The 15,569-nt window shown below is 44.9% G+C and overlaps 1 protein-coding gene across 11 annotated transcripts in view; it reads right to left on the bottom strand.

Moving 5' to 3' along the window:
* Nucleotides 1–15,569, bottom strand: part of LOC135548347 (lysine-specific demethylase 2B-like) — a 52,873-nt gene that overhangs the window by 4,705 nt on the left and 32,599 nt on the right. For 4 of the 11 annotated variants that reach the window (XM_064977845.1, XM_064977849.1, XM_064977854.1 and 1 more), the window contains exons 13-20: nucleotides 8,775–9,011; nucleotides 8,507–8,650; nucleotides 5,734–5,820; nucleotides 5,245–5,577; nucleotides 3,908–4,968; nucleotides 2,767–2,930; nucleotides 1,922–2,083; nucleotides 1,422–1,640 (exon numbers count right to left, since the gene is read on the bottom strand). In XM_064977845.1, coding sequence (XP_064833917.1) covers nucleotides 1,422–1,640; nucleotides 1,922–2,083; nucleotides 2,767–2,930; nucleotides 3,908–4,968; nucleotides 5,245–5,577; nucleotides 5,734–5,820; nucleotides 8,507–8,650; nucleotides 8,775–9,011 — 2,407 coding nt within the window. The other 7 variants (XM_064977848.1, XM_064977853.1, XM_064977846.1 and 4 more) reach the window with 5 other exon arrangements.

Genomic DNA, 15,569 nt, shown 5'->3' with positions numbered 1-15,569 from the left:
GGTGACGGCTTCCCCCATTAACAGTGACTGGCAGTGGATAATTAGAAAACAGTGGTGCCCTGTCTGTCTGTCCCACATTGACCCAACCTTTAACAGCACTACTCAGGGAGAGGAGAACCATGGGGGTACTTCAGTTATGGTGTTTGGAATGGAGCCTAGTTTTACTCCACCCCATGGCTCCAACTGTGCATCAGAAATAGAGACAATTAAAGCTATTCATACTTTATACTGGTGTTTATGGGGTCGTGATATGACTTTACGAGGCACACATTCATCTCAGTAGGGAACATTTGTTATTCAATAAGACCTATGAAGCAATGAATGAACTTTGCAATGAGAGGTCAATGGCCATGTCCGGATTGTCACCAGTATGTTCTAAATAGTGAATAGTACTGTTAGCAGTGATTACTTTTAGTAGAGACATTGTGACATGGCCAATGTCTATAGTGATAGTAGGCATTCTGACATGGCCAATGTCTATAGTGATAGTAGGCATTCTGACATGGCCAATGTCTATAGTGATAGTAGGATTGTGACATGGCCAATGTCTATAGTGATAGTAGGCATTGTGACATGGCCAATGTCTATAGTGATAGTAGGCATTGTGACATGGCCAATGTCTATAGTGATAGTAGGCATTCTGACATGGCCAATGTCTATAGTGATAGTAGGCATTCTGACATGGCCAATGTCTATAGTGATAGTAGGCATTGTGACATGGCCAATGTCTATAGTGATAGTAGGCATTGTGACATGGCTAATGTCTATAGTGATAGTAGGCATTCTGACATGGCCAATGTCTATAGTGATAGTAGGCATTCTGACATGGCCAATGTCTATAGTGATAGTAGGCATTCTGACATGGCCAATGTCTATAGTGATAGTAGGCATTGTGACATGGCTAATGTCTATAGTGATAGTAGGCATTGTGACATGGCCAATGTCTATAGTGATAGTAGGCATTCTGACATGGCCAATGTCTATAGTGATAGTAGGCATTGTGACATGGCCAATGTCTATAGTGATAATAGGCATTGTGACATGGCCAATGTCTATAGTGATAGTAGGCATTGTGACATGGCCAATGTCTATAGTGATAGTAGGCATTCTGACATGGCCAATGTCTATAGTGATAGTAGGCATTGTGACATGGCCAATGTCTATAGTGATAGTAGGCATTGTGACATGGCCAATGTCTATAGTGATAGTAGGCATTGTGACATGGCCAATGTCTATAGTGATAGTAGGCATTGTGACATGGCCAATGTCTATAGTGATAGTAGGCATTGTGACATGGCCAATGTCTATAGTGATAGTAGGCATTGTGACATGGCCAATGTCTATAGTGATAGTAGGCATTGTGACATGGCCAATGTCTATAGTGATAGTAGGCATTGTAACACGGCCTTGTATGCCCCTACCGGAGAGGTTGATGTCAGTGAGCGAGTCTCTGGTGGTGGTCCCTGCAGCGGTCAGGATGTTGACTGACTGGTCAGTGACGTGGTTGCAGTAGCTCAGGTCCAGTCTGGTAAGCTGGGGCATGTAGCGGATGAGGAGGCGCAGAGAGGTGTCCGTGATGTCCAGCCCGGCCAGACGCAGGTCCACCACATTTCGCAGCTTACTCCTGTTGTCCAGCTGACCTAGGGAGGGAGAGAGAGACAAAGATTGAATGCTTGTCAAGTTCATTTTCTTCCTTTTTTAAAGCTTCTTTACTTCTACTAGGAGCAAAATCGAATGAAAGCTTTTCCAGCTGTGTGGCTGTAAAGACCGACACAAACATTCAGCAGAGAGCACAGCAAGACCTGACATAGATGGGCTGCAGCAGCCTGACTGGACTGCAAAGCAGATTGACATACTGTTCAATACTTCACACCATGTGTCCAGATGGTCACTAACACAGTGCAGGATAGCGAAAACCTACCTGGTCTGTTGTCTGTGGGGGGTGAGAGCAGATCCCTCATCTGGGCGTCTTTGAGACCCTCTACCCACTGGACGTCCAGGGTCCGCAGCAGCGGACAGCTGGCGGTGCAGAGGGCAGACACAGCCACCCAGGAGCAGCCTGAGAGCAGCAGCATCCGCAGACCTGCAGGGACAACAGTCAGGGGTAAACAGGGGTCAAACTCAACAACATCGCTCACTCTCTCAATTCCTACTAAACACACCCTATCACTGTCAAAATGACCGAAACCATAACGCCATAATAATACAGAATTGGGTTTGCCTCCCTTGGACTACGTCAGTCCTAATTAAGTAACTCAAAACATGTAACATTATCTGCTGCCACACTCAATCCTTTGGGGGGATCTTAATAGTCTCCAACAGTTCATTAACCTGAGGGTGCAAAATCAAGCAAACAAAAACCATCACTATGTAAATGCAATTACAGTCGCCACATAATTAATTCTAAGAAGAAACAAAGCCAATCGTCAGAAACACTGAGGAACCCCTGGGGATACCATTATTATGGAGCAGAGTCGCAGACATACGGCAGCATTCTCTGAAACTTCCAGCTCACCCAACCAAGGAAACAAAGACAGCGTTACATTACCACCAAACTAGTCACATTAAATACGTTCTTATCAATGCTCTTAGTACAGAGAAGCACAGTAACAGGCTGCAGTGGTGACATCAGGTTTGCAGTGTGTACCAGAGACACAGTATAATGGCTAGGTGTATACTGTATACTGTAGACCGTTCTATTATAAAGCCACAGAGGGATATGCACATTACCTCAGTTACAACACTGCTGGCTGGTGTTTAATATACCTGGCAGTCTGTTGATGAGCCAGCTGAGCTGCTTCTTGGAGATGTTGGTCCAGCTGAGGTCCAGAGCCACAGGCTGTCTGCGGATGATGCCACTCAGCATGAGGGGAGTGATTGACTTACAGCGGTTCAGATCGATCTGCGTCCACAGCCTCTTATCACAGCACCTGGGGAGGTAGGAACGAAGGTAACTACAAGATCACACAGCCACCAATAGCTACAGCTGTGGAAAGACTACACTTGAGGTGAGAGCTCTAGGCTAGAGAGCCTTACAGCTTAGTGTTCATACGGTCTTTCCAATAAACAAGGGCCACTTGGAAAAACACAACCCACTATTCACAAGATTGACTGGTCCAACTTCGTATCAGATGCTTTGGTCTATCAGGCCCTGTCTGGACATGACAGTTCATGCAGCTTCAGTATTCTGATCATGGAGTTCTGATCATGGAATTCCGAACACGTCGAAGTCTACATTTAAATGTGTCCACATTGTGTCCGTTCCTGCACTATAATCAAATGCCGGTGTGCATTTTACAAATGGTGGAATAAGCTAAATATGATAACAACAACAACAAACGGCAGTAGCTAACTTCTGTATAGCTAAGTAGCCAGCTAACCTCTGTAGCCAGCAAGCAATGCTGAAGGGATTGCATAACTCGAGCCAAACAAAAGCATTTATGAGGCCAGCAAATACGATCCTCACACGCTAGGAACGCATTTCCTCCAATGTTATAATGATGGCCTTTCTAGGGAGTTTTTCCTAGCCACCATGCTTCTACACCTGCATTGCTTGCTGTTTGGGGTTTTAGGCTGGGTTTCAGTATAGCACTTTGAGATATCAGCTGATGTAAGAAGGGCTATATAAATAAATAGAAAAGTGCCTTTCAGTCCCAAAACACAAGTTTTCTAGTAACAGATGACATCGTCCACTGTATGCGCTTTTGGTAGCCTGATTGCGTCTGGATTGAGGACAAATCCGCACACAAACATCCCTGACCACCTCCTGAAGTGGTCAGACAGATCTGAACAGAATCAGACCAACGTGACTTTTGTGTGTCGAGACCCATGCGATCTTCGTATTCTGATAGCAGAAGTTGCATGTAATTGTCAAGTGTAGACACGACCTCCGATAGCTACAGCTCACCATCTGTTCCAGGTCTTGCAGACACGCATGCAGACACACAGGTCTCTGTGTGCGAGGTGGCTGAACACGACCATCCACACCTCCCTGCGCATCACGTGGGCCTGTCCGTCATCCAGGGGAAGTCTGTCTGGTGGGGGGCTGATGGGAGGCGGCCGGATCACGTGACGCTCCATCTGTACACACTTGGGTGGTGAGTGGCAGGGAGGGGGGCGTGGGCAAATAGGTGTGATCGGAGGGCTGCGGTTCCACCCCAGGGGCGAGAGCTGGCGGGGCGTCCCATTCACCTCCCGCCCCCTGGGGTGGAGCCAGTCTCCGAGGTCACTGCTGCCGTTGTCGAGTGGCCGTTTGGGCTTAGGCTCCTCCCCGTCACTCTCAGGCTCTGTCTTCATTGGCCTGTGGTTCTGATTGGCCAAGCAGTCCTCTGTCTTCAATGGTCGACGGTTGTGATTGGATAGGCCATCCTCTGTCTTAATTGGCCTGCGGTTATGATTGGTGGGGGAGTCCTCTGTTTTTAGTGGTCTGCGGTTCTGATTGATAGAGGAGTCCTCAGTCTTCAGTGGTCGACGGTTGTTATTGGTTGGGCTGTTCTCCCCCTTCAGTGGTCTGCGGCTCTGATTGGCCAAGCAGTCCTCGGTCTTCTGGATCTCCAGGTTGAGCTCTTTGCTCAGCTCCTTGCTCAGCTCTTTGTTGGGTAGACGGCGTCGCTGGTGTGCCTTCAGCTGGCCAAGTGTCTTGTCTGGGGCATCGCCCCCCTCACTGCTGGGCCCTGCCCGGGGAGAGCTGGAGCAGGACTGGTCACTCTCTCTGGCTGCAGACGTCCGTAGCAGTGGACTCAGCACAGTCTTTACTTTACCGTCTTTACTGTCCTCTACACCATCTTTCTCCTCTTCTTCTTCCTCATCATCCTCCTTATCTTCATCCTCTTCTCTTTTCCCTTTAGCTGCAACCCTGTCCCCTGTGTATCTGTCATCTTCATGGTCTTCGTCCTCATCAACTTTCTCTTGCTTGATGGGCCGTAACAGCTTGGAGGTGAAGGTGTCATCAGGTTTTGGGGGCTTCTTCTGTAAGGGAACATGGGGAGCATATCAATTACTCTGACATTCATTTGTCATAATCATCTTTACAGTTTTAATTTGCATTTTTATAAAGACCTTATTTATCATATATTTTTCTCCAAACAGTGTTTGTCAAGTAAGTGGACTACAAATTCTCAAATCAAAAGGGTTATTGTTTGGTAATAGAATCTTGACAAAATAAACTCTGGGCCTTATCAAATAAAGACAGTCAATATAAAAATAATTATCCATGGCCAGCCTAAAGCATGTTGGATAAATTACCTTTTTCTTGACAACAGGAGGCTCGTCCTCATCTTTGATGTCGAACAGCTTCCTCTTCTTCCTCAGAGGGTTGTCCTCAGGCCTGGGTCGGGGATGAGGTAGCCCGCCCAGAGACAACATGGGAGAACGTTTCTTCAGAGGAGGATATTCCTCTGCTTTCCTCTTGGGGGTGTCATCACGCTCTGCCTTCCTCTTCACTGCAGTGGGTGATGTTGGCACACTGGGCAGTTCGGACTCTTCCTTAACGTCACGGTTCAATCGCGAGTCCTTCAGCAGTGACCCGGGAAGGTTGGACGCGTACTTGAATCCTGGTCCTCTTTTTTGCTTGACAGCCAAAAGGGAAGAAACAAGAGAAGACAACTTTATACCTTTTGCCTATTTGTTTCCAGACAATTCAAGTCTTTTTATAATAAACGTGATTTATTGAACAGTGCAGAGCGTAGATATTCTGCCTAGAACATTAATTTCCACAACCACATAGATGCTTACTTTCCCGGTCTTCCCTGCATGGTTGCATTTCGGACACTCCCAGCAGTTTGGCAACTCTTCATTTACAACTCCACCAGAATTCTTCACCTGAACAAGAGAGCACAAGTAGTGAGTGGGTGAAGGTGATAGGAAGCACAAGTAGTGAGTGGGTGAAGGTGATAGGAAGCACAAGTAGTGAGTGGGTGAAGGTGATAGGAAGCACAAGTAGTGAGTGGGTGAAGGTGATAGGAAGCACAAGTAGTGAGTGGGTGAAGGTGATAGGAAGCACAAGTAGTGAGTGGGTGAAGGTGATAGGAAGCACAAGTTGTGAGTGGGTGAAGGTGATAGGAAGCACAAGTAAAAGTGATAAAGTACAAAACAAAGCTATCATTTATCATTTGCAGAATAAGTCCTTTATAGAAGGGGAAGGCAACTAGGTTAATCTGCGGACCAATTTTTGTCGGAGCGGATGATGGGGGGCCGGAACATAATTATGATAATATGTACACTGCAAATTGACCACAACTTAGACCCTCATATTTTGGGGGGGTGAAAAATATAGCTACGAGCAGCAATAAACAGGGTTAACAGGGTGACAAAAGGAACACAAGATCAGTTGGATAACAAAGCAAGCACTATCATGTAGGTACTACTGTATCTTCCTTTATGTGCACTAAATACAAAATCCTTAGCGTTACATATGCAAAGAGTGAGTTGTTAATATATTTCTTGGTTTAAAAAAATATATATCAATACCAAATTCTTTAAAATATGTGCTAATATGCATCTACTGGCGAACATTGATGGATCATTGTGATGAGTCCAACAACCAAATTTGGAGTGAATCTGGCTTTTGTCAATGAGAAGATTTGTTATGATTATTTTAAGTTGTAGCATTACATAGTTAAACAAGTGAATTGTTAGTTTTCTTATTTGTTAAGATATCAATGCCAAACTTAACATGGTTCATCAATGTAATGTCTTTGATGACATTACACAGGATTTACAAAGGATTTAAAATTGACAAATGAAATCAGCATTTCCTGATTTATCAATAACTCAGCCATCTCTTTAACTAAACCCTTAGCTTTTCTCAAGGTCCATCCTGTTTCCATTGATCATCCTTGAGATGTTTCTACAACTTGATTGGAATCCACCTGTGGTAAATGTATTGATTGGACATGATTTGGAAAGGCAATTCCCTATCTATATGAGGTCCCACAGTTGATAGTGCATGTCAGAGCAAAAACCAAGCCATGAGGTCTAAGGAATTGTCCGTAGAGCTCCGAGACAGAATTGTATCGAGGCACAGATCTGGCGAAGGATACCAAAACATTTCTGCAGCATTGTAGGTCCCCAAGAACACAGTGGTCTCCATTCTTAAATGGAAGAAGATTGGAACCACCAAGACTCTTCGTAGAGCTGGCCACCTGGCCTAATTGAGCAGTCAGGGGAGAAGGGCCATGTTCACGGAGGTGACCAAGAACCTGATGGTCACTTTGACAGAGCTCTAGAGTTCCTTTGTGGAGATGGGAAACCCTTCCAGAAGGACAACCATCTCTGCAGTACTCCACCAATCAGGCTTTTATGGTAGAGTGACCAGATGGAAGCCACTCCTCAGTAAAAGGCACCTAAAGGACTCGCAGACCATGAGAAACAAGATTTAGATTCTCTGGTCTGATGAAACCAAGATTGAACTCTTTGGCCTGAATGCCAAGCGGAAGCGGTCTGGAGGAACCCTGGCACCATCCCTACAGTGAAACATGGGGGTGGCAGCATCATGCTGTGGAGATGTTTTTCAGTAGCAGGGACTGGGAGACTGACGAGTCAGGATCAAGGGAAAGATGAACGGTGCAAAGAACAGAGATCCTTGATGAAGTCCTGAGCGCTCTGGAGCAGGTTATCAGACTGGGGCGAAGGTTCACCTTCCAACAGGACAATAACTCTAAGCACACAGCCAAGACAATGTAGGAGTGGCTTCGGGACAAGTCTCCTTGTCCTTCAGTGGCCCAGCCAGAGTCCGGACTTGAACCCGTTTGAACATCTCTGGAGAAACCTGAAAATAGCTGTGCAGCGACGCTCCCTATACAACCTGACAGAGCTTGAGAGGATCTGCAGAGAAGAATGGTGTGCCAAGCTTGTAGCATCATACCCAAGAAGACTCAAGGCTGTAATCACTGCCAAAGGTGCTTCGATAAAGTACTGAGTAAAGGGTCTGAATACTTATGTCAATGTGATATCCGTTTTTTTTCTCATACATTTGAAAACATTTCTAAAAACCTGTTTTTGCTTTGTCATTATGGGGTATTGTGTGTAGATTGAGAAAAAACAACAACATGTAATCTGTTTTAGAATAAGGCTGTAACGTAACAAATGGCAAACGGAGCAGAGGGTATGGGAGTTTAAGTGAGACTGCTTATAACTGCGCCACGGCTTTGCTGTGAACCCCTAATAACAATAATTTCATACCTTGAATACATTGAGACACATTCACGTGTGTCTCTTTATTTGTAGGAATACCTGGGAACAGATTTCCTAAATTAAACTAATTTTTTGCTGAATTCCTGGTGACTTTACATGCTTTTGACCAAAAACATAAACCTTAAATATTTGAAATACTTTTTTTTGGGGGGTGCGGGACAAAACCAAACCACTCTCAGTCGCCGACCCCTGCTCTATAGGAGGAAGGGCAACCATAAACAAATACACTGCAGTAATGTAAGTGCTCACACTGAATCAATTAAATCAAACAGATAAGATGCTCATTAACAGCATACTGTCTTGAGCAGTTTACCTTTAGGCAGAGGGGATGGACTATCTCATTGCAGATGGAGCACTCCATGAGCATGAGGTTAAATTTGTCCTCCTCTTCCTCCACCGTGTCCTCCTTCCCTGCCTCCCCACACACCAGACACACCGCAGTGTGGGGCAGGACAGGCTGGAGACAACAAACAAACAACACATTAGTATATTAGAAACTCTCCCTCTGCACATAGTCACCAGATAAAACGTCCACACACATACAAAGAATGTCCAAATACTCAGGTTAGTATGAGGCCTACCGCGATACACTGCCTCATGATGCAGGACTGTTTCATGCGACCCGGCCCTCCAAACTTCTTCATGTCTTTACAGAAGTGGCATTCTCCACACTCTGTCCTCAGGCACGCCTCACACTTCCGACATCGTGTCCTCCTTCTCCGGGCCCCAGATGTGCTCCGGCTGGCCGATAGCTTGACCGCAGGCGCTGGAGACGAGGCCGCCATTTTGGGTTTGGGCCTGTTGGGAGGTCTCTGCTGCTGAATGGAGAAGAGGAAGAGGTAGGAGAGTCAGGTATCTTTATAGTACAACAACCCAAAAGTGAAAGCAAGGTCTAGTATAGACAGATGGATCTGGGCCTACATTCACAAAGAATCTCAGAGTAGGAGTGCTCATTACGAATCAGGTCCCAATGAGTCCCAATACTCCCAATTCATTATGATCAAAAAGACTGACACTTGATCAACAGTTCTACTCTAAAAGGCTTCGTAATACAGGATCAGGTCTGCAGGGTGTTGCAGTATTTGCTGTCATATTGACCCCGGAATTGGCAGCTGTTTAGGAAAACCAGGTGAATTGACTCATCTAATCAATCCCAGCAGTTGATCAACTAAGTTCTGCGCCACAAGCAGAGCTTTTATTATGACCTGTGATACCTAGTTCGCTGGTCTAACCATCTACTACGGAAAACAAAGAACCATGGGAACAGGCCTAGATCCCTGCCATTTGAGTGAAGAGAATGCAGAGAAAAAGGAGCCAGAGGGCGGGCTACCTTCTGAGAATTCATTAGCGATCTAATATACCACATTGCCTTCCATTCTGCTAGCAAATGTGCGATCTTTGAAAAATAAAATCAATGACCTACACGGAAGATTAAACTACCAACATTCAAAACTGTAATATCTTATGCTTCATGGAGTCATGGCTGAACGAGAACATTATCAACATACAGCTGGCTGGTTCTACACTGTATCGGCAGGATAGAACAGCGGCGTCTAAGACAATGATAAGACAGTTTTTTTTTTTTACCTTTATTTAACCAGGCAAGTCAGTTAAGAACACATTCTTATTTTCAATGACGGCCTGGGAACAGTGGGCTAACTGCCTGTTCAGGGGCAGAACGACAGATTTGTACCTTGTCAGCTCGGGGGTTTGAACTCGCAACCTTCCGGTTACTAGTCCAACGCTCTACCCAATGGTCGGCGGACTAAGTATTTTTGTAAATAACAGCTGGTGAACGATATCTAGGGAAGTCTCAAGGTTTTGCTCACCTGAGGTAGAGCATCTCCTGATAAGCTATACACCACGCTACCTACCTAGAGAGTCCATCTGTATTTTTCGTAGCGGTCTACATAACACCACAGACATAATATTACAAAAATGTACATACAGTGCCTTGCGAAAGTATTCGGCCCCCTTGAACTTTGCGACCTTTTGCCACATTTCAGGCTTCAAACATAAAGATATAAAACTGTATTTTTTTGTGAAGAATCAACAACAAGTGGGACACAATCATGAAGTGGAACGACATTTATTGGATATTTCAAACTTTTTTAACAAATCAAAAACTGAAAAAGTGGGCGTGCAAAATTATTCAGCCCCTTTACTTTCAGTGCAGCAAACTCTCTCCAGAAGTTCAGTGAGGATCTCTGAATGATCCAATGTTGACCTAAATGACTAATGATGATAAATACAATCCACCTGTGTGTAATCAAGTCTCCGTATAAATGCACCTGCACTGTGACAGTCTCAGAGGTCCGTTAAAAGCGCAGAGAGCATCATGAAGAACAAGGAACACACCAGGCAGGTCCGAGATACTGTTGTGAAGAAGTTCAAAGCCGGATTTGGATACAAAAATAATTCCCAAGCTTTAAACATCCCAAGGAGCACTGTGCAAGCGATAATATTGAAATGGAAGGAGTATCAGACCACTGCAAATCTACCAAGACCTGGCCGTCCCTCTAAACTTTCAGCTCATACAAGGAGAAGACTGATCAGAGATGCAGCCAAGAGGCCCATGATCACTCTGGATGAACTGCAGAGATCTACAGCTGAGGTGGGAGACTCTGTCCATAGGACAGCAATCAGTCGTATATTGCACAAATCTGGCCTTTATGGAAGAGTGGCAAGAAGAAAGCCATTTCTTAAAGATATCCATAAAAAGTGTTGTTTAAAGTTTGCCACAAGCCACCTGGGAGACACACCAAACATGTGGAAGAAGGTGCTCTGGTCAGATGAAACCAAAATTGAACTTTTTGGCAACAATGCAAAACGTTATGTTTGGCGTAAAAGCAACACAGCACATCACCCTGAACACACCATACCCACTGTCAAACATGGTGGTGGCAGCATCATGGTTTGGGTCTGCTTTTCTTCAGCAGGGACAGGGAAGATGGTTAAAATTGATGGGAAGATGGATGGAGCCAAATACAGGACCATTCTGGAAGAAAACCTGATGGAGTCTGCAAAAGACCTGAGACTGGGACGAAGATTTGTCTTCCAACAAGACAATGATCCAAAACATAAAGCAAAATCTACAATGGAATGGTTCAAAAATAAACATATCCAGGTGTTAGAATGGCCAAGTCAAAGTCCAGACCTGAATCCAATCGAGAATCTGTGGAAAGAACTGAAAACTGCTGTTCACAAATGCTCTCCATCCAACCTCGCTGAGCTCAAGCTGTTTTGCAAGGAGGAATGGGAAACAAATTCAGTCTCTCGATGTGCAAAACTGATAGAGACATACCCCAAGCGACTTACAGCTGTAATCGCAGCAAAAGGTGGCGCTACAAAGTATTAACTTAAGGGGGCTGAATAATTTTGCACGCCCAATTTTTCAGTTTTTGATTTGTTAAAAAAGTTTGAAATATCCAATAAATGTCGTTCCACTTCATGATTGTGTCCCACTTGTTGTTGATTCTTCACAAAAAAATACAGTTTTATATCTTTATGTTTGAAGCCTGAAATGTGGCAAAAGGTCGCAAAGTTCAAGGGGGCCGAATACTTTCGCAAGGCACTGTACGTCCGTTAGCAAGCTAACAGACAAATTTAATATCTTCATGGTAAATGCCCTAGCAGCTAATTGCTGTTGCCAAAAGACTCTGATAGCGATGGCTGGCACTAAGACCGCACTGAATGAGCTGTATTCCGCCATGTATTCTGAGGCGGTGCTCGTAGTAGTTGGGGACTTTAATGCAGGAAAACGTAAATCAGTCTTACCAAATTTCTATCAGCATGTTAAATGTACAAACAGAGGAAGATGTTTTTGTTTTTTATAAATAAATTAATTCAACACCTCTGGACCACCTTTACTCCACTCACAGAGACACATACAATGCTCTCCCTCGCCCTCCATTTGGCAAATCTGACCGTAAATCTATCCTGATTCCTGCAGGAAGCACCAGTGACTTAATCAATAAAAAAATGGGTCAGATGAAGCAGATGCTAAGCTACAGGACTGTTTTGCTAGCACAGGCTGGAATATGTTCCGGGATTCCTCTGATGGCATTGAGGAGTTCACCACATTAGTCATTGGCTTCATCAATAAATGCATTGATGACGTCGTCCCCACAGTGACCATACGTACATACCACAACCAGAAGCCATGAATTACAAGCAACATTCGCACTGAGCTAAAGGCTAGAGCTGCCACTTTCAAGGAGCGGGAATCTAACCCGGAAGCTTATAAGAAATCCCGCTATGCCCCCCGATGAACCATCAAACAGGCAAAGCGTCAATACAGGACTAAGATCGGAGCCTACCAGACGCGCTAAACTACCTCTATGCTCGCTTCGAGGCAAATAACACTGAAACATGCATGAGAGCACCAGCTGTTCCGTTAGACTGTGTGATCACGCTCTCTGCAGCTGATATGAGTAAGACCTTTAAAACAGGTCAACATGGCCAGACGGATTACCAGAATGTGTACTGCGAGCATGTGCTGACAAACTGGTAAGTGTCTTCACTGACATTTTCAACCTCTCCCTGTCCGAGTCTGTAATACCAACATGTTTCAAGCAGACCACCATCGTCCCTGTGCCCAAGAACACTAAGGAATCCTGCATAAATGGCTACCAACCCGTAGCACTCACGCCTGTAGCCATGAAGTGTTTTGAAAGGCTGGTCATGGCTCACCGCTACACCATTATCTCAGAAACCCTAGACCCTCTCCAATTTGCATACCACCCTAACTGATGATGCAATCTCTACTGCACTCCACACTGCCCTTTCCCACCTGAACAAAAGAAACACCTATGTGAGAATGCTATTCATTGACTACAGCTCAGCGTTCAACACCATAGTGCCCTCAAAGCTCATCAATAAGCTAAGGACCCTGAGACTAAACACCTCCCTCTGCAACTGAATCCTGGACTTCCTGACGGGCCGCCCCCAGGTGGTAAGGGTAGAGAGCAACACATCCACCACACTGATTCTCAACACAGGGGCCCCTCAGGGGTGAATGGTCAGTCCCCTCCTGTTCTCCCTGTTCACTCATGACTCCACGGCCAGGCACAACTCCAACACCATCATTAAGTTTGTCGATGACAACAGTGGTAGGCCTGGTCACCGACAACGACGAGACAGCCTATAGGGAGGTGGTCAGAGACCTGGTCGTGTGGTGCAAACAACCTCTCCCTCAACGTGATCAAGACAAAGGAGATTATTGTGGACTACAGGAAAAAGAGGACCGAGCACACGCCCATTCTCATCAACTGGGCTGTAGTGGAGCAGGTTGAGAGCTTCAAGTTAATTGGTGTCCACATCACCAACAAACTAACATGGTCCAAGGAAGCACCCCAAGACAGTCGTGAAGAGGGCACGACAACACATATTCCCCCTCAGGAGACTGAAAAGATTTGGCATGGGTCCTCAGATCCTCAAAAGGTTCTACAGCTGCACCATCGAGAGCATCCTGACTGGTTGCATCACTGCCTGGTATGGCAACTGCTCGGCCACCAATACAGAGGGTAGTGCGTACGGCCCAGTACATCACTGAGGCAAAGCTTCCTGCCATCCAGGACCTCTATACCAGGTGGTGTCAGAGGAAGGCCCTAAAAATTGCCAAAGACTCCAGCCACCCTAGTCGTACAATGTTCTCTCTGCTACCGCACGGCAAGCGGTACCAGAGCGCCACGTCTAGGTCCAAGATGCATCTAAACAGCTTCTACCCCCAAGCCATAAGATTCCTGAACATCTAATCAAATGGCTACCCAGACTATTTGCATTGCACCCCCCCCCCCCCCTTTACGCCGCTGCTACTCTCTGTTGTTATCATCTATGCATAGTCACTTTAATAACTCTACCTACATGTACATATTACCTCAACTACCTCGACTTACCGGTGCCCCCACACATTGACCCTGTACCAGTACGCCCCTGTATATAGCTATTGTAGCTATTATAGCTATTGTTATTTTACTGCTGCTCTTTAATTACTTATTACTTTTATTTCTTTTTTTTAACTGCATTGTTGGTTAGGGGCTCATTGAATTCGGCGCATGTGACTAATACAATTTGAAGGTATCAACATCTGACCACACTCAAGTGAGAACATGAATTTTTCTAACTCAAATCATCTGCACTCCAACATCTTAAAAGCTTGGTTTGAAAGTGTTTCCATGTTTCCCTAGCAACATTGTATGACAAAACACTAACACTTTTACGTAACAACGAGAGGGCACAAGTTTAAATATGCTGTAAAATTAAATTGAAGGCAGTGAGAGATGGAGGGGAGGGGAGAGGGGCTGCTTTGATGTGGAGCATTTTCCATTATTGAGTCTATTTCTTCCTGAGAGTGTTTATTTTCCCCTCTTATTTCTGGCTCTGAGCCAACGCTGAGACAACGTTGGATGTGCTGCTCATAAAACACACACACACACACACGTTAAAATATTTTTCTGGTTCAAAAAGGTGGGTGTGGCAATGCCATGGTCGGCCCATCAACGCAGCTGAATTCGGTCCGGTTCATGTGCAAGAACATTTGAGGCCCCCAATCTTGGCGGTGCAGAGTAATGTTTGCATTTTAAGCCAATTACCTGCAATTGTACACATGGAGCGGAGAGAAAATGTTGCAAATTCCCTGCAATTTAACATCCTGCCGTGGAGATGAGAAAAATGTGCAGTTCTAAATTTCATGCAGTTCTATGCATTTTGCCATGGCTAATGCTGTGTTATGCTCAAACATAAAATAAATAATCCCGAATGTATTATTTTTTCCCCCTAGCTTTTATTTTGGTGAGTTAGTTCTCAAAGATGATTTTTTATTTTTTATACAGTGGCATGCGAAAGTATTCACCGCCCTTGACATTTTTCCTATTTTGTTCCCTTACAACCTGGAATTAAAATGGATTTATTGGGGGTTTGTATTATTTGATTTACACAACATGCCTACCACTTTGAAGATGCTAAATATTTTTTATTGTGAAAGAAACAAGAAATAAGACACACAAAAAACTGAAAACTTGAGCGTGCATAACTATTCACCCCCCACGCAAAGTCAATACTTTGTAGAGCCACCTTTTGTAGCAATTACAGCTGCAAGTCTCTTGGGGTATCCCTCTATAAACTTGGCACATCTAGCCACTGGGATTTTTGCCCATTCTTCAAGGCAAAACTGCCCCAGCTCCATCAAGTTGAATGGGTTCCACTGGTGTACAGCAATCTTTAAGTCATACCACAGATTCTCAATTGGATTGAGGTCTGGGCTTTGACGAGGCCATTCCAAGACATTTAAACATTTCCCCTTAAACCACTCAAGTGTTGCTTTAGCAGTATGCTTAGGGTCATTGTCCTGCTGGAAGGTGAACCTCCATCCCAGT

This window comes from Oncorhynchus masou, chromosome 11, assembly GCF_036934945.1.
Source record: "Oncorhynchus masou masou isolate Uvic2021 chromosome 11, UVic_Omas_1.1, whole genome shotgun sequence".
Classification (NCBI taxonomy): domain Eukaryota; kingdom Metazoa; phylum Chordata; class Actinopteri; order Salmoniformes; family Salmonidae; genus Oncorhynchus; species Oncorhynchus masou.
The sequence above is the reverse complement of the archived record's forward strand: the minus strand, read 5'-3'. Positions and strand labels throughout refer to the sequence as shown.